Source organism: Pholcus phalangioides, unplaced genomic scaffold (assembly GCF_987345545.1).
Source record: "Pholcus phalangioides strain wild (caught in Gottingen) unplaced genomic scaffold, Ppha-v1.0 ptg000015l_1, whole genome shotgun sequence".
In the NCBI taxonomy this organism is placed as follows: domain Eukaryota; kingdom Metazoa; phylum Arthropoda; class Arachnida; order Araneae; family Pholcidae; genus Pholcus; species Pholcus phalangioides.
This window is the reverse complement of record NW_028301608.1, coordinates 6071598-6099388: the sequence shown is the minus strand read 5'-3', so window position 1 is coordinate 6099388 and position 27791 is coordinate 6071598. Positions and strand designations below refer to the sequence as shown.

At 34.4% G+C, this 27791-nt stretch overlaps 1 protein-coding gene across 1 annotated transcript; it reads left to right on the top strand.

Annotated features, from left to right (window-relative positions):
* The first annotated feature begins 55 nt into the window (after nt 1-55).
* LOC149075329 (tRNA dimethylallyltransferase) lies at nt 56-27785 on the top strand. Its single transcript, XM_089242695.1, has 11 exons — nt 56-232; nt 3130-3267; nt 3900-3998; nt 10253-10518; nt 11034-11176; nt 11635-11746; nt 13185-13300; nt 14686-14763; nt 22976-23085; nt 23183-23297; nt 27584-27785. The coding sequence occupies exons 1-11, from the start codon at nt 56-58 to the stop codon at nt 27667-27669; spliced, it is 1440 nt and encodes a 479-aa protein (XP_089098821.1). The 3' UTR covers nt 27670-27785.
* The last annotated feature ends 6 nt before the right edge of the window (nt 27786-27791 follow it).

The following is a 27791-nucleotide window of genomic DNA, read 5'->3' as shown; positions in this document are numbered from 1 at the left end:
AAGGTGAATTACAGCTCACAGATACACGTGTTTAACAAACTGCAGTTTTTTTTCGATGACCGGATCTTCTCGTGATGCTCTTGACATGGGAAACAAGATGGCCTCTTTCTCCAGCTCTCTGAAATGTCCGATAGTTGTTGTTCTCGGGGCAACTGGTACTGGGAAATCAAAGTTAGCTATGCAGTTAGCCAGGACATTCAACGGCGAAATAATTAGCGCCGATTCAATGCAGGTAAGTCGGAGTAAACAGATCTAGTATCACCTATTGTTTTGCTTAAAAGCAATAGTAATAATATAATTGATTTGTCAATCAGTTCAATTAGATCATTTTTATCGCCCCACGGTCATTGTCTGCACACGAGGGCTAATTAGACCGGAACCTACAATTTATCGCCGATTTTATATATATACTCATCGAGAAGTTGATGCGCTAAACCCTTGATGTGGGACTCCCTGCGGTAGCACTCTTTTCCTGAGGTCATTTTGCCGTTTCTGTTGTACCCATGCATCAGGAAAGTTTTCTGACAAGGACGAACCGGGTATCGAACTCACGATACCTCTAAACATCCTTTGGTGGTGCTTTAGGCGAGTGTATTATCGACCTCCGACACTGCGCTCAGAGCTGATTTGTGCAATAGCAAGAACTAGAGATGTGAGGTGAGCATTGGCGTACGCAGAATTTTCTCGAGGGGGTTCAGATTTTTTCCCTTCTGAGGGGGTGGTTTACATTGTAATCTTGGCTCGGGGGGGGGGGGGAGGGTGGATTTGATCGTCAAAAGAACGATAATATACATAGGCGGAGATAGACTTGGAAGTCTGTGGGGGGGGGGGCATGATGATGATGTGAATTTATATATATACGTATATACATTAGATCAGTCGACTTCGCCTTTGACGCAGGGGGGGGGGGAGCTACAATACTCGCCTAAAGTACCAAAGGATGTTTAGAGGCGTTGCAAGTTCAATACCCGGTTCGTCCTTGTCAGAAAACTTTCCTGACACAGGTACAACAGAAATGGTGAAATGACCACAGAAACAGATTTCTACTGCAGGGAGCCCCCCATCAAGGGGTTAGTGCACCAACCTCTTGATGAGTATAAAAAAACAAGCCTGCTTTTCGGAATCAGCAATAAATTGTAGGTCCCGGTCTAATTAGCCCTCTTGTGCAAAAAATGAAAGTGGTGTGACAAAAATGGTCAATGATCAATTTTGTTTATATTATGAAATATAAATGAGTTTTCATTGCTTGAAACATTTACAACAAAGCAGTTTTTGGTATAATCACCCTCCCCCCTTCCCAAAATGACAACTTTTAATTTGAGTTTTGGTCATGATGGGAGATTTTAAAAAAGTTTGGTTATAAAGATTTTAGAAACCTTAAAACGTTATTTAAAATTAGATAAATTTTTAGAAATTAGTTCAAAGCAAGGTGTAAAACTCAAAGTTGATTGACAAAGGAAGCTATTCTTATACAATCGCCTTCATTCTAACAAGATACAAAACTATTGTTTTCTTCAATGTGCATACACTTAAAATCTGTATCACTCGTGTTTCTTTGCAAGTTGTGCATTTCAGCCATATATTGGTTTCATTTTCTTGCTTTTAAACTTTAATATGTCAGCTACAAATTTCAATATTCCCTGTTGTCTTGATGGGAAGAGACAGGGGTGAGGATCGAAAGACTATTATAAATTACCAGAAAATATTCTTATCGTAAAGTAATAAGAATTATTCTCAAGTTATTTATAGAGATTATTTATTATAATGCATGTTATTACAAATATTCTTGAGAGTAATTTCTGAGAGTAATAAGGACTACTATTAATAACTGAAGAATATTCTCATCGAGGAGAATACTCGAAAAAATTCCCTGGAAAGACTATTATAAATAACTTGAGAAGAATTCTTATCATTTTCGATAATAATATTCCCCAGTAATTTGTAAAAGTAGCCCATCCAGAGAATATTTTCAAGGATATTATATATATTTACATTAAAAATAACAGAATATTCTCACCAAGAATAAGAATATTCTTACAAGTTATTTATAATAATAGTCCTATCCTCGATAAGCATATTCTCAAAAATATTACTCTTGAGAATTTTACCTCTCTAGCAAGAACTTATAATGAACAGAATGCATGGTAAATGGTTATCATAAAGCAGAACAACTCTGTTTTTCTTTCCCACACAATTGGTTAAAAAATGTTCAATCATTCAATTTTTTTATTCTAGTCTGAAACAGGACCCCCCCCCCCCCTTTGAGCTAGAATCCTGCATTTTTGTTATCCAGCCATTATGAGGCATTAGAATAGAACTGTCTAATGTATATCACAAATTACGATAATTTTTTTCAGTGCACAAATCTCTCGGAAAAAGAAACTTGAATCTAGTTGACTGAAAGCAACATCAAAAACTGAAGAAAAGTGGTTTTTTTTCTCGTACATTTGCCTTCACTGTAGGGATGCCATTGCAAAAGCAGCTCCACACATGTATGGATCACAGTGAATACTATGGACTGATTGCGATATTAAGTATAAAAATGTTTGTCAACAAAAGGGGAGAAACACCTTCTAGCCTCTTTCCTACATACTATTACAGGATTACAGCTTGATAACGATAACTTACAAGGGGAAACTTTTGGTCAGAACTTAGCTTTAAAAATGCAAAAAAAGAAAAAATTTTGGAAAAAAATTGATAACATTATCCGAAACCCAGATAGCAAAAGTGATAACAATATCCAAATGATAACATTATCTGTGATTCTAATAAACGACATCGATTGTATCTGTGTTCATTATAAAGGAGTCCGACTGTATATGTTTTTATATGCACTGATATCATGATCATGGTGCCCCTGCTCAGTCCTTGAAGTCTGGAAAATATTCCATGATACACGCTATTGATTCCACGTATAATGATTATTCAAAGGATGACAGAATGTAAATTTAAATTCACTGCACCTTAGTGAAAAGTTTGTGCCCCACCATTTTATAATTTCATTATTTTTTATCATTTTTTTGCTGTGTATGGTGTCACTTTGTTAGTTCCATATTTGTTATATCCGTATACTTTGTTATATCCATATATCAATAAGCAGAATTCCAACGCTTTCTTTCTTTTTCATAGGTTTATAAAGGTCTTGACATAATAACAAATAAAGTCACGGTCGAAGAACAAAATGAAATTGTTCACCATTTTATAGGCATGGAAAATCCTTTGAAGCAATTCACAGTGATAGATTTTCAAAATAAAGCTCTGCCGATTGTATCCTTTGATGCTATTAAAGATTATTCAGGTTCAAAGATTCATCTCGTGTATAACAAATTCAAAACATTGAATAGAGATTGGAAGAGAAGTTTTCGGGACAAAAAGGCTATTGCAGTTCATTTTTCTGCAACATTTTTTCAAACACCACAGTTTGGCATCATTGTGGAGGTGTCTAAATTGTGTAACTAGATACTAAATGTGAAGATTAGTTTCTAGCCAGAAGTTGGAGATTTTTCAACAGCTGATCAACTAATGGTGCAGAGTGGGCTTATGCTTTGTCGGCTTGTCAGACTCTGTTTGTTCTGACTGGTCATAGTGAATATTAAGCATAACTGCACGCTGTGATTATTGATCGGTCCACTTGGACTTTGGCTAGAAACTAATCCCTGGATTTAATATGAAGTTAAGTAACTCAACAGCTGGTTTGGGGATGCATTGAAAAAAATGAATTCATTGCAACAGCCTTTTGCCCCAAAAACTTCTCTTCCAAAAATCTTTTGAAGCAATTTATAGTGGTAGATTGGTGACTGTGAAAAGCTTATAAATTAGTTGAATGGAGATTTTTGTGGTTTTTGTGTTGATGGTAATTGTCACTCTTATAATTCTTGTTTACCTTAACCTATTTCCAGATTAATAATTTACACAGAGAATCAAAATTACCTATAATAGTTGGTGGTACCAATTACTACATTGAATCATTGTTATGGGATGTTTTAATAAAACAAAATGTACGTATTTAGTCAAATTCAGTTATAACGACATCAGAGATTCCACAGAATTTTGTCGTTATGACTGAGGTTGATGTTTTTAAGACTTGTAAACAATATAATATGTAAATGTAAGAAATATAATCAGATGCAATAATATGTTATTCATGTAGCCTCCTTACTATGTAATATGCATTATTGATTATGGTAAAAAAAAATAAATGAAGCTTTGTTTTGATAAAATGATAAAAACATATGTGTAAACAAATACAGTTAGAAGAAGAAAATCGATTTTATGTAATTTTTAGTAACAAAAAACTACAAACACTCTCAGTATTAATGAGATTAATTAATTTATTGATGATATTAAATTTATCTTCCAAAGTGAGAATCTTTCTTTTCCCTCGTCCATTTCCCACTGAGTTTGAGTTGAATTGCACATTGACAGAATGGTGAAAGTTGTTGCATTCATGATTGTCAAAAAAGAAAACAAGCTGATTGGAAAAAAACAAAATTCATCAACATTTCCTCCCTACCTGGGTTGAGTCATGCAGCTTTGATGCAAAACACATTATTAGAACACAATTCCATTCAGGAAAACACTTCAGATAGATAGAGACAAGCATTCATTGGGGTCCTCAGACTGAAACAGCCCCTGCCGTATTCATTGAAGTCAGTGGACTTCTGAAGTCATTTTCGGACATTGCTTCAAACGAAATAAGAGCTTGAAAAAAAAAATAGTGAATGCAGATAAGAGATAACAATAGCAGATCCCGATCTAATACATACCATAGTTTGTCATAAATACTAAAAATAAAAGAAAGAGACCAGTGGCTTCTAGGAGCATTGCCAGTATTCCTTCGTAAAATGAATGGAAACTAAACAATGAGCACGTCTAGTATTAAACATGTAATAAATATCCTTTTTTCATAGTTATGTATGAATAGAACGGACAAATATTTTCTCCATGTTCTTTACTTTAATTCTATGGATTTCTCGGGAAAGAGTCATTAAAACGAAACATAAATGGTGAAAAATGTGTTATATCCAAGGTCATTGTTGTCGTCAAATTTACGTCAAAAGCAGGGTTCATTCACATATGGGAATCAGTTGTGGTATTAAAATAACTTTTTATATGGTCACACTGTCCTCAAAATCAATTCAGAATGTTATTTCCCTGTCTCTCCTGAGACCAACAAAAGAAATTCCTAGTTTTTAACGAAATTCCTTCAAAGTTTTTAAGACTTCAAAAAACTGAGAAAAGTTGGAAGAAAATAGGATAAATGAGGGTGAAAGACATTTTCCATTGTTTTCATGGTTTGACATGGTTTTTTCATGTTTGACATTTCCATTTGTTTTTTTTCATTTTTCCTCCATTTTTCAAATTCAAATATCTCAATGAATATTGCACTTAGAAATGTGGAATTTTTTTCCCTTTTTTCTTTTTTTTGTTGGCATCAAGAGAGACAACTTTCTAGAAATGATGCTTACTTCTTGCTTAAAACAATATCTCTGCTTATATATATATATTTTAATTTATTCCCAAGTATGTTTGTTAGATATTAATTCAAAAGTTCAATTCTTAAGAGCATTTTCCTTTTCCTCTAAAAGATTATTATCGATAGTTTACATCTCTGTTAGTACTATTGTGAATGATTATAATCTGAGTAGCCATTGAATACAGGTACCGATTTAAGTTTTTTGTACAGTTATATACTTTAGCTTGTAGAAAAATCAAATAAAATATAGCTTTCTTTTACTAATGTAATCAATTTACTATTAATTGGTTTTTTAAACTTATTCCAAAACAGGTAGCATTTTATTAGTTTTTTCTAGACATTCATTTGCAAGTTAAATCCTTCAGATGAAGTTATTTATTATTTTAGCCTTTCCGGAGAATATTCCCTTCAATGAGAATGCTCTCCAAGAGATTATTACCCAGAATTTTATATCTCTAGGTATAATAAATGTGTATATATGTATATACAGGGTGATCAGCGAATAAGCCCATATTTCAAAATTAAATATCTCTACAACAAAGGTCAATAGAATTATGCGGTAAACGGTACGTTTATTAGCAAAACTGTAAGAATGTTGTACGGAAATTTCGAAAATTTAGTTGTTTTTTTTAATTTTTTAAAATTTTTTCAAAAAAACTGGAGATTTTGGGGTTCCGAAAATCCTCATTTGTGTGAAGAGAAACCACTGCATTCGCCTAAAGTTACTGCATGGGCTGCGGTATGCAGCATGTGTGCTGACAAATTGTTCCAAAATTGTAATGTAACGTTCAGTAGTAATCGTTTCTTGCACGAAGAAGGGGCCGATAATGCCACTGGCGCATACCGCAGCCCATGCAGTAACTTTAGGCGAATGCAGTGGTTTCTCTTCACACAAATGAGGATTTTCAGAACCCCAAAATCTCCAGTTTTTTTTTGTTTTTTTTTTTCATTTTTAAAAATTTTTTAAAAAAACTAAATTTTCGAAATTTCTGTACAACATTCTTACAGTTTTGCTAATAAACGTACCGTTTACAGCATAATTCTATTGATCTTTGTTGTAGAGATATTTAATTTTGAAATAAGGGCTTATTCGCTGATCACCCTGTATACATGTAGTAAACCCTTCTCTAATGGCTACCTCCGAGCAACGGCCACTTTGGACATGAATTCGAGAAAAAAATACTTGTATCTCTATGAGAAAAATAATTTTCAAGCTGATTTTAAAGGGAGTTTTCCCGCTTCCCGAACTTTATGGGGGGGGGGAAGATTATGTATATGCTTTCTTGTTTCTTGAGAGATAATAAAGAGGGCAATAGAAGAGACTTGTTGTCAGCACTCTGAATGACTAGAGGGATATATCTCTTCTACTGTGAGCTTGCATATATACAAATTCTTCAACATTGTTTTGTTCTTATCGCCCCAACTCAAGTTGACCCATACGTTCTATACTAAACCCATAGCTTCTACCGCCCCTCGGATCATTCCATCACCCCCCCCCCCCAGCAGGCGGTATTGCCCACTTTGAGAAACACTGGTCTAATTGAAGGTCCAATATGAACAAAGAACTATTTGGGGTTGCTGGTACACCGTCTTGGTCCATATTAGTTTTTCCCGCTTGTTGTGTACAACCTGAGCACTGCAAGCCTAAATTTTAGAATGTCATAATAGTGCTGTAGATCGGTTAATGTTGTTATAATATTATCAAAATATAACCATATATTTTAATATAACCAGTTATATAACTACTGTAATCAGTTACAGAATGGATTGTCATTTCACATGCTTTGTACATGCATCACAAATTGTAGTTGTTATTTTACCAAAAATAAAACTACCTCTCCCAATAATGGCCACCTCCCAATAGCGGCCACATTGGGATTTTTCACAATAACGTTGTGATTTTTCTGTTTGCCGTTTCTTCTCTTCTTCATAACATCAAGTATGTTGGAATATGATGACAAGGCTTTCTCTACCAATTTTTCTACATGTGAAGAATGTAAAATAGAGGGATGTGTGTTATGAAAATAACCTATTGCTGATTTGAGCTTGCGAAGCCCTTCCGCTATGTTACTTGTGGTGAACTTGTCTTCTACTTCTTTATCTTGATCTTCTTCATCTCGTACCGCTTCAGTTTCAGCTGCATTAATTCCCCGTCTGCCAATCCAGCATCAAAAGAACTTTGAATAGCATGTATTCACTCTCAAGGTACCTCCTGACTCCCGGAATGAAACACAGTTTAAACCAATCCAGGAAAAGTTTTTTCATAGTTCAAGCCTTTTTATTGTTCGTCCAAAATACTGGGAGCTTTGGCTTATCCTTCCCTACAATGCTCACGGATTTGTAGATTTGAAAATGACGTTAAGCTTTATCATGTATCCATACACATTTGCGCAAAACAACATAGTAAGTATCTCTACTTGCCTTAAAACCAGGAGCTCACTTTTCTTCTCTTGCTTAACTTCTTTATGGCATTTTCTTCCAAAATAGTGTAGTTTCGTCAGCGTTAATCACCTGCTGAGGTGCATAACCCTTCTATAATTTTCTACAAAGTCTTTGGAAATTTTCTAGCTGCCTCCTAGTCGGCAGAGGCTTGATCGCCAGTGATTTTTACATTGCTTGATCCGAATCGTTTCTTAAACCTATGAGATCAACTTTTACTTGCATAAAATTCTGATAAAATAGACATTTCACCAGCCCATTCCTTATGGAAGATAATTTTTTTTGCTTTTTCTGTTATAATATTACAATCAATTGGAATACCTTTTTGTAGCAGTCTTGTACCCACGAGAAACAGCATTTTCTGTATGAAAAACACACACCGTAGATTCGTTGATTCCGTAATGGCAGACAACAGCAGGTATTGACTTATTTTCGCCAAGTATAGTCAATGTATCCAATTTTTCTTGTCAAGTTTTCACTTTTATTAGCCTTTTCGAAGCATTATCAGTAGCACTAGAAGAACGAGCCATCCTAAACAAGCACAACACAAATTTTGTAAACGAAACACGTGAATGACGATTGCTGAGTGTTGTCAAAAAACAAATCTTATATATAAATGTGAAAGTATGTATGTATGCTCTTTATACAAATCTACAGTTTTAGACCGATCGTCGCCAGATTTTGCATATATACCAAACTGGTCCGGGATTGAACCGTAGGCTACTTTAAAAGTTCGTCAGAGCTGGGCAAATGCCCGAAATGGGCGAAAAACTGTCGGGCAACAATAGTTTTGGGGCCTCAACAATTACTTTCGGAACGTTTACTTTGGTTACCGTGGTTTCCAACAATGCGTTTCAGACGTGAATATATGACTTTACAATGGTTTGTCACACCTTTAATTCTGTTATTATAACAGTTTATTCTTTTATAACGGTTTGTCACTTTTCCAATTTAATTACAGAAAACCCGGGAATCAACCGCCCATCGTATAGGTATAGTTTCAATTTAAAAAAATGCGTAAAAGGCGTTTGAATAATATTCGCTCACAAGCTGGACGTATGACGTCGCTAACAACAGAGAACAACAACTACGCTGATAAAACTGGGAATAAAAATGTTCAACGCCAACTGATGAACTCAATGCTTGCCTCAAATCATCAACACTCTGGCAGGAAGTTAAAAAATTATCATTATCCACCAACATGCGAGTTCAACTGCAAAATGACTCAGCACTGCTATCATTTTCACATCAGTTGACCAACCAGTAGACACAAGCACTGGACCGATTACGTTCCCAAATGGATTTTGCCAGTTGTTAAACTCAGTTCAAGAACTTGCAGACAAAGTCTTCCCAAGCATTCAACAAAATAACCAAAACCATGAGTGGCTTTCTGAGAGCGATTCTGGCACCGAAAAATGACAGTGTGAACAAGATCAACGAAAAAATCCTAAAAATTATTCCAGGAGACTCCACATCTTACAAATCGGTTGACACTGTCACAGACACAGCGCAGACATTTAGTTCTGTATCCTGCAGAATTTCTGAACTCCTTTGGATATTCCGGGTGTGCCACCACACAATTTGACCCTCAAAGTCGGAGCACCTATAATGCTTTTAAGAAATTTGGACACACCGAGACTCTGCAATGGCACCAGACTCTGCGTGAAGAAATTGCACACTTACATCATTGAAGCAACGATTCTAACTGGATGTGACAAAGAAAAAGAAGTCTTCATTCCACGTATCCCAATTATCACTGAAGAAATGCCATTCACTTTCAAGCGATTACAGTTCCCGATTCGTTTAGCTTTTGCCATGACAATCAACAAAGCGCAAGGCCAGTCGTTAGCAGTGGCAGGTATCAGCTTACTTGAGCCCTGTTTTACACACGGACACCTTTTCGTCGTCTGTTGGTAATCCTAAAAGTTTGTGCATCTACACACCAGATGGGAAAACAAAAAATATTGTGTATCCACAAGCGATTGCCTGAAGATTTTAATTAAAATATTTAAAAATAAAAGTAATTTTTTCTTACTTGATGCAGAAATTCTTTTGATTAAGAAATAATTAATAAGCTATGCTTACATACATTTTTTACGAGGCGGGCAACGTCACCGGGTATCAGCTAGTTTTCAATAAAGGAAAAAAAACCGCAAATATTGGGGGCTGAATATATAGTTTCTAAAAAAATAAATTTTTCATAATATACATTTTTCTATATATATATATCAAGCTAATGATTACAAACATTTTTGTGTATTAAGTTACTAAAAATGTTATTTACTTCATCCTTATTGGGTATAAAATTTTAGACTACAAACTTCTGCCTTATTTCAGGCTGATAGCAGTGATGCTCTTTTGTTGGATAAGGAAGGAAGTGAATCAAGTTCTAGTCTTTCCTCTAATGAAGAGAATCAGTCGGCTCACTTATCACAGACTGAAGATGTGGACCTGAATGAATTAACGACGAATATATTACAAAATGTGATAACACAAGATTCTCACAAAAACATTCCTAGCCAATTGCTTCATAAGGTTCTATCCGAAGTTGACCCAAGTATGGCTAACACTTTGCATCCTAACGACAAAAGAAAAATCCTGAGGTAAGGTTATTTTATGTTCACTGATTCATTCACCAAAGTTGAGAATTTACTTTTCAACAGTCATTCTAATCATTATATCTCAGTTATTGATAAATTTGATGTGAAAACCTTATTATTGCCAAGCTATCCACCAACTTTAATTTTCCCATGTAAATTTTAATTTAAATGAACTCAGATGAATGTTAATAAAGTAATTTTCCTAACATTCAACTACAATACAATCTAGAACTACTTTCCAAATAGGAAAAAAAAAAGAAATTTGATCTGAATATATAATTAAATACGAACTTGAAAAAATGTTTTGCATCCACAATGGAAGATCAAAAGTATGCTATGAATACAAGATCTAATCAACTGCATTATTTCTTTAGTTTTCCTTAAATATTTCAAGCATAACTCAAAACCAGAATCACATATTTATTATTTCCTCTAGCATAGTGATGGCACAATTTTCATGAAAATTTGTCACTATGAATATTTCACAACATTTATTTTATTTATTATCTTCTTTTCAGGAGTTTACAAGTCTATCAGCAGCATAAATGCAGACATACCGAATTAATACAACAGCAAAAATCACAAATAGGCGGATCGTCATTAGGAGGACCTCTTCGCTACAAAAATTCTGTTATGCTGTGGATGGATTGCGATAAATCAGGTAAAAAAAGAATACGAGTAAGAGAGCAAGAGTATTTCTGTGCTTGGTATTCTAAATATATGATCAGTGCTTCAGCAGTACCATTAAACTTATTGTTTGTGAAATTATTTTTATAAATGATTTCTGCTATATATTTACATCATCCATTTGAAATAAGTACAGAAATTAAGTTGAAAATTTCTTTGTCCTTTTTTTAAAAGTACATTTTATAAAAAAAAATTATATTATGGAGGGAAAGGTTGCTTGTGTGATAATTTGATAAATTTGAACACCCTTCTCAATTAATTTGGAGAATCATATTCCGTATTTTTTTCATGAGACCCAACTAGAATATTACAAACTATTCTGTTCAACCAACCTTAGAGAATAAATTCATTACATAAAGAATTCTGAACTAAAATAATAATTTATAAACAATCAAATATATGCATAGTTATACTTTCTGTCATTATTATTAGTTTTACACAAGAGATTAGATGATCGTGTGGAGCAGATGATTAAAGCTGGCTTGATCGAAGAACTGCTTGGTTTTCATAAAATGTACAATGAAAGCAGAGTAAATTCTGAGAGGTACGAGATTTCAAATTGATATAGAATTTTGTATTTCATTTTGATAGAGCATGAACTTAATGTTGTTTTCTCATGTCCATATTTCTTATTTTAATTCTATATTAACTCTTTAAGTGGCAATAAAAAAAAAAAAATTCCATATATTTTTTTTAATGAAGTAAGCTTTCTTCCGATTTTCAGCAAGTGCAAACTCAAGAGTATACGGAAAAGTTTTCTATTGAGAAATAAACTTTACAAAATATTTGAGCTTGTCAGTGCTCAAATAAGAGGCTTTTATGAAAATGAAATATCTTGTCAATGCCACTTAAAGGGTTAATGTTGAGATATTTACTGTAAAGTTTCCTTCACCCTCATTCCTCTTCTGGAACTCAGTTGTGGCGGCCTGCTGTAGCAATGCCGCTGTGGTGGTTGAGTGGTCATAATGACGGACTCGCATCGCGAGGATCCAGGTTCGAACCCCACCGTCACCGCAGTGGTGGTCAACTGAAGTTGGTTTTCTGTGGTTCCCAACTTCGAGGCGCAAATGCAAGCTGATTGAAAAGTCTTGCCGCAGAGAGCAACAGGCCTACAACGATAATTTATTCAATCATTACACTTCACTCATTGTTAGAAAAACTGGTGGCACATGGCAGCATTACACAGAAACATGCTTCACGTCAGGTTTCACTACACGTACATTCCCGCATGGACCAATCATTAGAGGTTCCGCAGAGGGATGTGGACGAGGTGCATGTGTGGTTTAGTGGTAGCAGTGAGAGAAAATAGAAAATTAGGTCTTGTGTGTTTTCCTGTCAGAGCAGTTACTAGTAAGTTGCTGTAGAGTGGTCCTCGAGTTGTGTTTCTGTGCACATTATGTTAATTTCTGTTTTACATTAAATAGTTATTTTATTGTCAAATGATTAGTTCATGCTTTCAAACAATATCTGTGCATAGATTCTCAACAATTAATTCGATTTTTTCCTAAAAACCAACAAAAGAAAAATAAAGCCTTAAGCTTTTGCTAAAAAACTAATTGAATTGGTGAGAAGAAGAATGGTACTAGTTCAAAATTCTCAATTGAAGATAATCAAGTTTCAAAATTTTGCAGGCTAATTTAAATAATATCTTTTGACTTTGAAAGCCAGCTAACTTTATGGCTGCTTCCACACAGTCCCCAATGACCTGTTAATGCAATCAATAGGTCATTACAAATAGTTTGTGCAAGTACTGCTCAGACCCTCAAGTAGGTTTTCGTAAGTTAGGAAATAACAAACTTCACACTCTGTCTGAAAAGTTATTCTTATCGAACAAAAAGTAGTGTAGAATATAGAGCAATAATAAAAGTAATGATTTTAAATAGCAGACATAATTAAATTTTGTGTATGAATCACTCGTTTTTGCCTATTCACCTCCTGATTTACTGAATTTTGCATCATTTTAATTTTGTATTTTAATGTAGTAAAATTTACGAAGAAGGAATTTTCCAATCCATTGGTTTCAAAGAATTTCATGATTATTTACTCTTGTCATCCGAAGAAAGAAATACAAAAAAAGGAGTTAAAATGCTTCAGAAAGGTACTAAAGTCCAGTCTTTCACCCAATTATATTAATGAAAACACAAAAATATTATTAATGAATGTTTTTATAAGCTATTTCTGATGTATGTAGGCTGTTCTGAGAGTTCGTGGACAGGCAACACTATACTGATTCTGGGATTGATATTAGTGAAGATAGTCTATTGCATGCTTTGTTTAGCGGCTTCATTAAGAATTGGACACATTTGCCCGTTATGGCTGTTGTGTTTGTATTTGAGAGTAAAGTCAACATGTTTATTATCTTTTTTTGAGGGCTATAAAAATTAAATTGCAGTGTGTATAAAATTCTGCAGAGCACTGTGTAGGACGTGCAGTCTGATTCAATGTTGCTGGTCTTTTCTCCTTGCAAATACAGTAGATGCTGGTTGCAACAACTGTTCCATTATAACAGGTCCCAAATTTTTTCTATTTCTCCATGTTATTTTTTTTATCCAATATAACGACCAGTAAATATCATTCAATCCTTTACAGCGACCAAACTCAGCTAAGTCTTGTTTTTTTTGTTTTTAAATGGACAAAATCCATCATTGTGTTTGACCTTGACGTTTGGAAAAAAAGATAAAGCATTGTCATTTCTGCAGAAATCTCTGGTTAAATAGTCTTTACTGGAAATGGGGCGAACCATAGCAAGGCGGCTGGGTGATGTTGATGTTTCTTCCCCCACCCTTTGCTTACCATTCTGTTTTATTTTCTCGCATGAAGAATAGTTATAACGAGCATTGACTGTATCAAGACATCACAAGAATTCTTCAACAAAACAGTCACTGCTAGGGAATCTCGGATTAGTTTTTTTTTTTTTTTTTAAAAACAAATATCATTATGGATATATGTGGCCCATTGTTTTTACCTGAAGCCATAGGCAGAGATAGACTTGAATGGCGGGGGAGGGGAGACATGCTTATGATGATGTAATGGTTGGGGGTAAGATGTCAATTCATATATGTGGCTTCCCAGAATAGTTTTGTGAATATTTTCCTATATAAAAGAACCACTTCAGAGCACAAATAGACATAAAAATAAACATCTCCAGCTCACTGCGACACCCCTGACAAAGATTTGCGATGCCCCATGTAACAGTAATTCATACTTTGAGAAACACTTATAAAGGGTACTGTTATATAGGATTTTCACTATATTATTTAATTTGTAATTTTTTTTAAACCGAAAGAATTCTTTATGTTGTGAAAAACTTAAGGGTTTCTCCCAGAATTTTGAAAGTTCCGTGATTTTAGAATTGCTAGTTTAAATTATGGATGCTTATTATCATCATCATGAAGAAATTTGGTTGTGATTGTGCGATTTCATGCTTCGATCTTAAAAAGCACAGATTTATATTTTAATGTGTGCCTTTTTATTTATTTTAAGGAATAGAAAATATGAAAACCACCACAAAACAGTATGCACGAAAACAAGTAAGATGGATCACCAACAGATTCTTGAGAAGTAAGTAATCATGTTTTTGATCCTCAATGTCTAATTTTGCTGTTTTGAAGCAACCTTGAAAAATCATTAAAATATGCATTAGAAGCAGAGTAACCGTCTTTCAGCATAAGCATAAACTTGCATCTGACCCGTGGACAGCTCCTCCTCAATATTTGCTATCATTCACGTAATACCAATAGAAATATTGGGTTCCAGTTGCACCCATCAGTTCTGTGGGGTTTGGACATATCCTATACCAATAATGCCGGTTTCTCGAACGCTGCTGCAAAAATGACTACTGATTGCGGGGGTTGATATTTTCTCATAAAAAACTGACCAGAGTATAAGCCGGACCCCCCCCCCCCCACTTGGGAAACGAATTCTTCCACAAAAAAACACGGCTTATACACGAGTATATACGGTAATTTTCATCACATCTGCATCATAATTATTGTTTTAGCTCTTCACTCGTGATCATTCAGCAAAAATATGTAATGACGTTTCATATCCCAAAGTTATGATTATCAATCGGAGGGCTCAAAAGCCAGTCAATGTAAGTCAATTTTCTGTAATTTTCGTGTAAATTTTGGCATATTTTTTTTAGTATATTTAGATCAACTTTTAATGTAAAATCCTCAATGAATGAATGAACGCCAGAACTACCTTATCCTGTTGCAGAGATAGCCCAGCTTCGTGGCAGAGTCTGGAACACTTTATAATGTAAAGCCCTCGGTAATAATACTCAGTAAAATCTGGATCTCTCACTGTGAAACTTTGTTTTACAAGACACAAGGGTACAGAAATTTATTTAAATGTGGAAACATAAATCACTTTAGTGGTATAGCATTATTTTTTTCTGAAAGTATAATTTTTAATAAGTTGCATTTAAATGGGATGACTTGTTTATTCGTTGTTGGTTGATTGCACTTATAGGGAAATTATAAACTTATTACAAGATATACGGAAGACTGGATGTTGTGAAGATATTTATTATTTGAGATGTTAATTTTTTAAGGAAGGAAAAAACTCATCTCTGCCTCTACCGGGAGTCGAACCCGGGTCCCTCGATTGCCGGACGAGTGCTCTGACCACTAAGCTACAGAGGAGATAGAGATTTTCCTTCGCTAGAGCGTATATTCGACTCCCGGTAGAGGCAGAGATGAGTTTTTTCCTTCCTTAAAAAATTAACATCTCAAATAATAAATATCTTCACAACATCCAGTCTTCCGTATATCTTGTATTAACAAGTGGAGAGCGACATTCATGTCATATAAACTTATTAAGTATTTACAGGTACCACATGTATTCTATTGATACACATTATACATTCATAAACAAAATTAATTATTTGCTTGAATACAAGCGAGATAAAGATATGTATTTGATTATTGACTTGAATATTGTTATTTCGAGATGTGAAGACAAATATTTTTTATGTGAATTTGATGTCAAGATCTGGATTTCAATCGGTAACCAATTCTCCAACTAGAGAAATGTCATGATCATAAAATGGCTTTATTTTTATTTAGAAACAGATCATGACAGCAATGACTTAAATTGTGAGACATGATGCTCTACCTATCGATAAAAATAAATTAATTGATCTTGTAAAAATGGTTTTGTAGGATACTGTTTACAGCTGTGAACTTGGGAATGAATACTTTCTTAGATTTAATTAGGAATTGTGTTGGTGCTTCCACTCGAGTAAAATATAATAAAATAAGAAAATTCTGGATTATATATACAAAGGAAATTTATGAAAAAACAAATTAAGCATATATTATTCCAAGAAATTAAAAAGAAACCGTTTGATATTGAGTGCAAAAAAATTTCATAAATATATGAAAATGAGATAAAACAAGTTAAAAATGATTATTATAATGCAGCATTTATTCAAGCTAACGGTGACTGAAAATCTCAATGGAATTTAATTAAGAAATTAATTGGATAAATGTAACACAGCATTGACACAATTTTTACTGAAACAACTGGTAAAATAATGAATACAATAGATATTGCTCAATGTTTCAATGACATTTTTTCTAATTTTTGTACAGATGTAGTTCTTAGTAATTGTAATTCAACTGTTCAAATTTACATTTTTTTAGAAAACTTTTTATATATGAAGTATATAAAAAGGTCATGAAGTATTGAGTATTATGAATTCCTTACATTCCAAAAGGTCATGAAGTATTGAGTATTATGAATTCCTTACATTCCAAAAAATCATCAGGATTCTGTAACATTGAAATGCATATATAAGTGATTTTTATTGTTTATTTTTAACCTTATCCTCCTTACCGGACGAATTAAGATCTGAAATGATTTTCTAAATTTTTTTTTTCTGTTCTGATCCTTTAGTTTAGAGATATCAACCATAAAATTCATGAAAAAAAATTTTCTTGTATGTTTTCTGGACTTGCTCATGTCCATAGAAACATTAAAATAAAAAAAAAATTGAATTTATGAAATAAAAGAATGCTGAAATGAATGAAACTTTTGTTTTGTAAATTAAGTTTGGAATCTCATGCATTCAAGAAAAAAAAAAGTGCTTTCATGTAAGAAAAATATTTTTTTGTAATTAATAGAACCGATGTTCCCAATTGGGAACATTGGCCATTAAAAGGTTAATTCAAGTTTTATCACTGGTGAATTTCCAGAGTGCTTGAAACTTGCAATCGTTTTTCCAATATACAAAAAAAGGAGACAAAAAGCATGTTAATAATTACAGATGTAACAGGCAAGCTGTTAACAATGATGTACAGTAATACTTTTATCCACGAGACACATGAAATTTAAGTTGTATCGAGAGACGAAGACATTCTCGAGGAGTTCAATTTTAACCTTCATGAAGGGTTGTGTGTTTTGCATGTTAATGCAGAATAAAGGAATGCTCCACGTTCGCTGCTTCGTATACACCTCACCAACCGTCACACAGACTGTTTTCTTTATTGTCTTCCCAAAGATCATAGAAAAAAATAGTTAAATTCAGAATAACTTTCTTGACAGCATTGATTTTTTTAGTGAGAATCAATTTGGATTCAGAAAGACAAAAAGTGCAGAGGACGCTCTTGTTAATTTTGTTTCAAATGTGTATATAGTAGATAATAATTGCAAAGTTACATTATTTTTAGATATCAGCAAAGATGTTGACATTCTGAATCATAGTATTCTTCTAACCAAACTTGAACATGCAGGAATTCAGGTTTTGCCACTTGAATTTTTCAAAACATATCTCACTAACGGAGTTAAAAGTGTGAAAGTAAATTCCTTTTTGAGTTCTAAAAGACAAATTACACCTGGTGTACCTCAAGGATCAGTACTTGGACCTATTTTATTCCTAATATACATAACGTTCCACTAACTGTGCAACTTTATATAACTGTATGACTTGTGTAACTTTAATATGAAAGGTAAAATCACACTGCTTTTGCTGAGAGATTTAGCTCTTTATTACTCTGAAAGCTCTTCAACTAACTTGAGGAATAACATGCAGAATGATCTTAACTCAATAAATATCTAGTTTAAGAATCATAAAATTAAATGTAGATAAACTAAATTTATGTTATTTGGTTCTGGTACTTTCAATGATTTTAGTGTCCTAAAATACCATAGTATGACAGATGGCTGTATTTCGGATTGTATGTGCACAGTGGTCAATAAAGTAGACACCTTTAAGTATTTGAGGATTTTTTTAGATTCAAAACCTATCCTGGAAAACACATATTAATTAATCGAGTCTAGAATTGAATCGCAATATTAGGAAATTTTATTAGGAATAAATGTTCCCAATTCATTTTAAAACTGTTTTATTTTGTGTTAGTAGATTCTAGAGATTAAATTATGGGATTACATGTTGGGGGGAACATACTTCAGCAATCTTTCAACACTTTTTCTCACACAGAAGTTTTTCATCTGTATCATTCTGAGTAAAAATAAACTCGCCACATTTCAACAGGGTTCATACAGTGCTTAAAAAGTTATTAATTTTCATTTCCTTTTTAAGGGCCCTTAAAAACTCCTTAAAATCCTTCCAGCTGTTTCTAAAAAAAGTTTACTTCTCCCCCACCCTGAAATATTTCCTGCTAAGGTTGATGATGAGTAGTACTTGATGCTAAAAAAAGTCCCTGGGAAAAAGAAAACAAGGCGTTCGGTGGGGGGAGATTTCTTTATAGGGATTTCAAGGCTAGAATTGAATAGCAGTGTTTCTCAGCACCACCCTGTAGTGGGTGGGACAGCTCTGCGGACGACCAGCTCAGCTAAGAGATTGTAGCCCCTGACCAATCAGGTGCCGTTAAAGGCCACACCCTCTTCTGATATGCTCAGAAAAATGGGAAAAGACGATTGTTGCGCTGTCAAAAAAAATTGACAATGAAATTAAAATAAAGAAGTTAGCTAAGTTGTAACTGTCATTCCTGCCAGATGCCAAAAAATGATGCAGTGGTGGGAACTCTGCGCCAAAATTAACATCTTGCTCCTATAGTGTATTTTCGTATTTTTCTGCTTCAAATAGCACTTGTTTTCTTTTTTTTTTTGGAAACTCCTCAAAATACTTTTATACCTGCCTTATATGTACCTTAGGCCGAGTTTGATAAAATCCCTTTTACAAAACTTGAAAAATCCAACCAATATAAAGCTCATAGATTACATTTGTGCAAATGCAACCGCTAATCTTATTGGTTGAATTTTTGAAATTTTAAAAACTTATAATGTAATCCCTGCCTTAGAGCAGTGTTTCTCAACCACCAGTCCTTGATATCATTCATACCGCGCCGCGAGTGATTAGCCGTTTCATTTTCTTAGAGAGATTTTCGGAAAAGGGCATAAAAAAGTTTTGTTTTCGTGTGCCATGACACGATTCTTTCCCAGGGAGCATGTTTTATTCCTTCGTACTTCAGCAACACCCCTTCCATAGTCGCACTTAGAATTATCCAGGAAAATAATTTAGAAGAATAATTTTACTCCTCTCCAAAATTTTAAAAGGTATTTAAAAAAGAAATTTTTATATTAATATTTTTAAAAATGTTTTTTTTTTAAGCGGAATTTAATCTTATGAAAAAAAAAAGTTACTTAAAATTTGAAAGAGTATTTTCCGTCCTCTACAAAATTTGGAGGATTGAAATTGAATTCAGATCCGTATTGGATTTTCCCAGCAAGTTCCCGCTGTCAATTTTGTCCCCGAAAATCAGATTGTGGTAACCGTAGCTCCTTATTCAAATTATCAGCACCTCATCCGGCTTTTCATCGTAAAACCCGATCATATCTTTAATCCTACAGGTGAAGATGGTTTACTCATCCAGTGTTTCTCAACAACCGACCGCGGTTTCTGTTTTCAAAAAAAAAGAAAAGAAAAAAGTCGCCACTGCAAGCAGCAGAAATTACTATGGTCGATCGTCATTGCGTCAAATCACGATGTTTCATGGAAAAATCATTTCATTTCATGAATAAAAGCTAGTCCGCCAAATTATGAGTTAATATTTAAATTCCACCAAATAACAAGTGTTAAATTGCCAAACATCGTGTTGAATGTCCTGAAATTTGCTCTCATTTTGCAACAATTTCTTTCTGAGTATAACTGAAAAACAAGAAGAAGAATTGAAAAACTTAATTTTAAAGAATTTGTATGTGTTGATCCATTTTAAAAGAGGTGAATAAAGAGTTGCTGCAAATATATATGTAAATAATTTTGTAAGAAAAATCTTTGTCAGCTGCGGTTTTTTATTTTGAATAATTGGGGGAGGGGAATGAATATCACTTTTAGAATTTTTATAAGTTATGTGATGCTGTTACGAGTTATATTTTTGACCGAAACTTGAAGCTTTTAGAACACTTTGGTGACGACAGAAAGCATGTATGTGGATTGATTATTTTATGAATTCTTATCAAAAGTTGTAATTTTTGAGAAGAGGGAAAATTTGTTTGGCAAATAAAATAAATGTGCATATGTTCCCCACCTTTTTTTTTTTTGCTGTAAAACTTGTAAGTTATGAAGTTTGCCATGACTGCTTGAAACTCCTTAAAAACTCCTTAATTTTTATTTAGGAAATTTTGTATGAACCCTGTTCAATCGTTTAAAAGTGTTTTATAAAAGAAGTTACTATTTCAATCTGAAATTACATAAATCTGGAATACAATTTAGACATCAGACTATACCTGGTTTTCAACTCATGAAAATTTAAATTATCTATTTGCCATTGTAATGTAATCTTGCATACACCGTTAAGTGGCGATTTTTTTTGTCTATCTACTCCATTCCTGTTACCACTTATTTCCTAGTATTATGCAAATTATGTTTATATACTTATAAACTGAAGAGCCAAAAAAACTGGTACAGGCATGCGTATGCAAATAAAGAGATATGGAACCAGTCAGAGTACGGCGCTGAGGTCGGCAACGCCTATATAAAACAACAAGTGTCTGGCATAGTTGTTAGATCGGTTACTGCTGCTACAATGGCAGGTTATCGATATTTAAGTGAGTTTGAACATGGTGTTATAGTCGGCGCACGAGAGATGGGACATAGCATCTCCGAAGTAGCGGTGAAATTTGGATTTTCACGTACGACCATTTCATGAGTGTACCGTGAATATCGGGAATCCGGTAAATCTACGACATCGCTGCGGCCGGAGAACGATCATGCAAGAACGGGACCAACGACGACTGACGAGAATCATTAAATGTGACAGACGTGCAACCCTTCCAATGCTGGGCCATCAACAAGTGTCAGCGTGCGAACCATTCAACAAAACATCATCGATATGGGCTTTCGGAGCCGAAGGCCCGCTCATGTACCCTTGATGACTGCACAACACAAAGCTTTACGCCTCGCCTGCACAACACCGATATTGGACTGTTGAGGACTGGAAACACGCGACGAGTCTCGGTTCCAATTGCTTCGAGCTGATGGACGTGTACGGGTATGGAGACAACCTCATGGACCCTACATGTCAACAGGGGGACTGTTCAAGCTGGTGGAGGCTCTGTGATGGTATGGGGCGTGTGCAGTTGGCATGATATGGGACCCCTGATACGACTCTGACAGGTGACAGGTACGTAAGCATCCTGACCCATTCATGTCCATTGTGCATTCCGACGGACTTGGACAATTTCAGCAGGACAATGCGACACCCCACACGTCCAGAATTGCTACAAAGTGGCTCCAGGAACACTCTTCTGACTTTAGACACTTCCGATGGCCACCTAAATCCCCAGACATGAACATTATTGAACATATCTGGGATGCCTTGCAATGTGCTATTCAGAAGAGATCTCCACCCCCCCCTCTTACTCCTACGGATTTATGGACAGCCCTGCAGGATTCATGGTGTCAATTACCTCCAGCACTACTTCAGACATTCGTCGAGTCCATGCCACGGCGTGTTGCAGCACTTCTGCGGGCTCGCGGGGGCCCTACACGATATTAGGCAGGTGTACCAGTTTTTTTGGCTCTTCAGTGTGTGTATATATATAAATAAAGATTTTTTTCTTTCGAAATAATTTTTTTAAAAATATTTTTTGCATTAAAATAATTTTTTTTCGTCTGGGGTCACCAGTCCCCCCTTCCGCGTATATTTCTGATCCCACCGATATGCATTAGGAGGTAGGAGCCAGTGCTGACGAAATTTAGCTGACAGGGAGGTCAGAGTTTTGCGGGGGGGGGGGGGGATGTCAAAAATGGCAAAAAATTCTGCTGACGTAATACTTGAATGGCCCCTATGAATTTAGAATCCTTCATATATATTTTTATCGATTCAAATATTTTATTGTGACCACACTCTCGAGTAATTCAGTAAGCATAGTGTTGCTAGCCATGCCACGTCGTGTTGCGGCACTTCTGCGGGCTCGCGGGGACCCTACACGATATTAGGCAGGTGACCAGTTTTTTTTGGCTCTTCAGTGTATATGTATGTATATATATGATTCTTTTTTCTATTATTATTTGTACCGACGAACATGCATCAATTATTGTTTTTGTGGGCTCACAAGCTTGCTTAGCCCTAAATGTTTTGTGTCTATGTTTCAATTGACTAAATAAAATTATCTTCAAGATCTTTTTTACCACATTTTTAATGTTTATTGACTTACACTGATCAGATCTGTTCCGAGTCCCTCAATTAAAGTTGCATTAATATTCAAATTTACTCTGTGTACAATTTTTAAGTTAATTGATAAACATGACTTAAAATTGAATGATATTCTAGTCTGTTAAAAATTTATTTTTCAATTATTTAAGAGCCAGACCGTGAAGTGCCTCCAGTGTATTTATTGAATGCCACTGATTCAAATGAATGGGATGAACATGTTTTTGTATTGGCAAAACAGATTGTGAATGATTTTCTGAAGGTTTGTTAATTTGCATTAAATTTTAGTTCGTTCCTATCTGCGCATTCATCCTAATTAAACTATCAATCTAAACCAAAGATATTTTTTTTTTCATCAGGTCAAAAAATCTTGTATTCTACCTCTGCCAATAGAAGAACGGATTGAAGATGTGAAAGAGACTCATTACTGTGATACCTGTGACAGGATCATAGTTGGAAAAACCACATGGCAAAGTAGGCACTCCCTTATGTTTCATCAAGATTTTAACCCGATTCGTTAATTAAATATTTTGAACATTTTCACATGTTAGCGGTATATTGTAATCTATATATATAAAATTGATTTTCTGTGTGTGTGTGTGTGTGTGTGTTCTCTATACAAATCTACAATTTTAGATCGATCGTCGCCAAATTTTGCATATATACCAAATGGGACCCGACTTGAACGATAGGCTACTTTAAAATTTCGTCAGACCAGGGCAAATGCCCCAAATGGGCAAAAAACTGTCCGGCAACAATGGTTTTTGGGCCTCAACATTCACTTTCCGAACGTTTACTTTGGTTACCGTGGTTCCCTAGCAATGCGTTTCAGACGTGTATATGCCTTTACAACGGTTTGTCACTTCTTTAATCCTGTTAGTATATGTATAATAGTTTATGCCTTTATAATGGTTTGCCACATTTTCAATATACTCTCAGTAATGAGGTTTTTTGAATAGACGTCATAATCATCATCAGCATCACTTTGAAAGTCAGGAAAAGGGTGATCCTCATAGAAATCAGTGCTAAAATTGTCGATTTTACTGTAGAAATGCGGAAATTAGTGGGATTTTCCGCCCCATCAATAATTTTAAAAATTGTATTGAATTCTCAATTTTTGAAATATTGAGGTCGCTTAGAGATATACGAAGCCCATGGGATTAAAAATGAAGTAATTAGCCGGACCTACTTTTGAGTTAGACATTCATGCAATAACATTGATTTCAACTTTTTATTTACATCTTCTCAAGCATGAAAAATAATGTCTCCGTATTGTCTTTTGATATTCAACTGCATTAATTCATAGTTTAGGATGTTTTAAAATGAATTATGGGCCCGTAAAGTACATCGAAGAAATTCCACAGCTTCAATTAAGCATTTTTGAAAGCTGAAACAGGCAGATGGATAAATTAAAGTTCAGGGGGGGGGGGATCGAAATACCTAGCGCCCCTTAAAAAAAGGAAAAAAATATATATTCGTTTCTATGTTTCTTTAAATCTAGATTTGTTTCCTTCATGAGTCCCGCGGGAAGTCGTCATATTGGTTAACTTAGACACGGTTTGCATGTCCCTCAAAGAAAGAAGGAGATATCACGTGATCCAAACAGCCTCATTGAAGAAAACCCGGGCAGCGCCGGGTATTATAGCTAGTTTTCTATAAAAAAATGGATGTAAATTGGTGCTGTTAGCATATTTTTAATTGAAACAATACATCAATACAACAATTTAGTTAATTAAAGGGAATTTTTTTTTAAATCAGCTAAAATAGTTAAGGGTAAAATATATAGTTAACTTTGATTTTAATGTTATCTATGAAGATGAAATCTTGCTTAGCAAAGTTGAATAGCTTCTACCTTGAATTTTATTTTTGATTCCCTCAATTTGGTGCAATTTTATAGATTTCTGAACATGTGTAAAATATTTCAGCAACTCTCAAAAAGTGACATGGACAAGGAATCAACTCTAAATAAAAAAGTATTGTACTTATATAGCAGTTGGTTGAAATGACACTGACAGCCATATTCACCAACAAAGTCTAAACTGCAATCGCAGGTGAAAGGATTGAAGATCGAAACTGATTGGTTAAATTGAGGATTTTAACCAATCCATGTTGATCGCTCATCGTTTAACCTGCGATTAAAATGATTAAATAGTTTAAACCACAGTTCCCCAACCTTTTTTGTCCCAACGCCCCCTTCTTCAGAAATGTTTTTCTCCTATCGCCCTCCAACGCAATCTAACCCATAGGATCCTATGTTATATCCGTAGCTTCTACCGCCCCTTGGAACATTCCATCGCCCATGTTGGGAATCTCTGGTTTAAACTGTATTGGTGGATACGGCCTTAAAAGATGTACTTTCTAAAATACCAAAAAATAATTGGGGAAAGAAATTGGTGTAATGTTTTTCTTGCCCTGTATTTGCCATGTGTATTTAAATATACACAGGACCATAAAGGGTTAAGCAAGATGTTGAAAAAATCCTTAATTTATTCTATGGTGAAACTCCTATATGACAAGAACGATATTAATATCTGATCTTGGCACACTCGTTTATTGGCGGTTGTAAGAATAATTTCTGATCCCATGAGTATATATACAGCAGTTTTCACTGTAATGTGTAGTAATGTATAAGTATACAAGTACAGTAATACCTCAGTTATCTGCAGTTTCGGTCTTCAATTTTTTCCGCAAAAAATTTGTCTCGGTTGCCGTGGATTTCGTCAATGTGCCCACTTGACCTCGCTGCTAAGTTTCAGTCTCCTGCTCAGTGTGCCATTGTTTTTCGTTGTGTGAGCATCACCTTACGCATCTAGCCAAACAATTCCATGGGATCAAAGAAAGTTTCTAGAGCCAGCAGCCTTTCGAAGGAGGAGGCCAAGAAAACGATTGAGTTGAAGAAGGAAATCATTGAAAAATACCAGCGAGTGGCATTAAGATTGCTGTAATCGGCATCCATGATAAGTTCCATTCTGGTGATAAAGGAAGCTAATGTAGCGGAAGGTATGAATGTGCTAACGAAACAGAGATCACAAGGAATTGAAGATGTCAATCAGTTATTATTAATTTGGATCAATCAAAAACAGTTCGATGGCGATCATATGTGAAAAGACCAGACTGTTTATTTGAAGTGATCTCTTTAAAAAAATGCCTAGGACAAGTGCTAGCATACTTATTGATTTTAAGACCAGTAGAAGCTGGTTCGAAAAATTCAAGAGGCGAACTGACATACAGTGTTACTGTGCACGGCTTCAGGCAAGTCTGGGGCCGAAAAATTCGTGTACAAATTCAAGTGAACTCAGTGCCCCAGGAAGTGACCGTAGAAAGTGCCTTGATACCTAAGGTCCTTATAGAGGGGGATCCCCTGCCAAACAATAATATATATATCTACACCTCCCCCTCTTCTCACCACCTTCCATATGCCTAAAAGTGTCTTCAGAAAGGTTTGAAAAAAATGTAAATTCCATATTAAATGTTCATTTATTCTTTACATTAGTCTTTTATATTAATTTCTTACTGTTTTTCGTATTAAGCACTGTTATCTATAAAATGTGTTTTTGATATTACTTTGGAGAGTCTTGAACAAATGAATTGGATTTACTTACAAATATCTTATTACATTTGAATATATATTCAAAATTCTCAGAAATTTAATAAAATGATTAAATTAAAAATAATTTGATTTTATAGTTTTTAAAGTATTAGCAATTTAATAGAATGATTCTATTTTCACAAAAAATTCAATCTGAGTACATCTCTTTTCACTCTTTATTTTTAACTGGTTTGTGATTGCTCCATGTATTTATTCTTTAACAGATTTTCAGTCTCTTGTTTTGCTTCCAAGTTTTCTATTATTTATTTTGTACTATTCATTTTCTTGATTTGTCATTCCCTTTTACATCATTCACCAGCATGTTTAGTGTTCAATGGAAAATGGTTTCCAGAGAGGAGCATTAATTAAAATTACTTTGTGTAGACCATGGTTGTGGTTGGCTTCAAAGGAACAGAAAGATAAGTCATGTAAGGGTTGTGCTTGTTATGTGTTCAAGTGTTGCCATCTATCTTCCAAATCAAAAATTAAAATTTACCATTTTCCATTGAACACTAAACATACTGGTGAATGACATAAAAGGAAATGACATATCAAGAGAATGAATAGTACAAAATTAATAATAGAAAACTTGGAAGCAAAACAAGAGACTGAAAATCTGTTAAAGATTCTGAAAAATAAAAATACACAGGGCAATCACAAATCAGTGAAAACTGATGTACTTGGATTAAATATTTTGTGAAAATAAATCAAAGGAGTCTACTTTCTCGATAAATCACTGGAAACAGTGATTGAAGGCTTTTTGTTCTCCTGCTCCTGTAGATGAGCAGTAATTCGTGTAGTTTGACCCCATTTTATATGTTGTTGGAAGCCTAGGCACTGAATCCTGGGGAGGACGGACCCAAGAAATAAAATTGTAGGGAGGAAAAATGATGTCATTGAAAACTCAGCTTCTATCGTGACGCAATTTTAAAGTGTAAGAGAAAATTTTGTTTTTCATGCAAGATGGTGCAGAATTAAAGAATTTCTGTGTTTTTGTAGCAAACCAGGGGAAATTGTTAAAATTGTTGCAGAATTTTCACCCCTGACTAATTCATAAAATCAAGTGTCGACTGTAGTTGGAAATATTATAATTGTCATTTTTCCAAAGTCAGTTTATTGTGTGTGAATAGATTTTTTTTCGTATTGATAAATGTGTTTTGTACCTTTGCAGTTCATTTGAAATCCAAGAAGCATCATAAGAGAAAGAAAAGCTTGAAGAAATATAGTAATCTTATAAAATTTGAATCTGAAGGATGATATCCCATTCACATGTAAACAATTCATTTCATAAAACATTTTTTTTTGTATAATTTTCATGTCTCAAAATATTTTGAGTGAATAGTAAGGGAGACCAGGACTAGTTGGCATACAGCTTCACT

What these genes read in the sequence shown, in the direction of transcription:
- LOC149075329 (XM_089242695.1), top strand. Translation starts at nt 56, where the DNA reads ATGACCGGATCTTCTCGTGATGCTCTTGACATGGGAAACAAGATGGCC. An exon ending in ATGTTTTAATAAAACAAAAT is followed by an intron (nt 3,999 to 10,252) that starts GTACGTATTTAG and finishes GCCTTATTTCAG; the next exon opens with GCTGATAGCAGTGATGCTCT. An exon ending in CACCAACAGATTCTTGAGAA is followed by an intron (nt 14,764 to 22,975) that starts GTAAGTAATCAT and finishes CAATTATTTAAG; the next exon opens with AGCCAGACCGTGAAGTGCCT.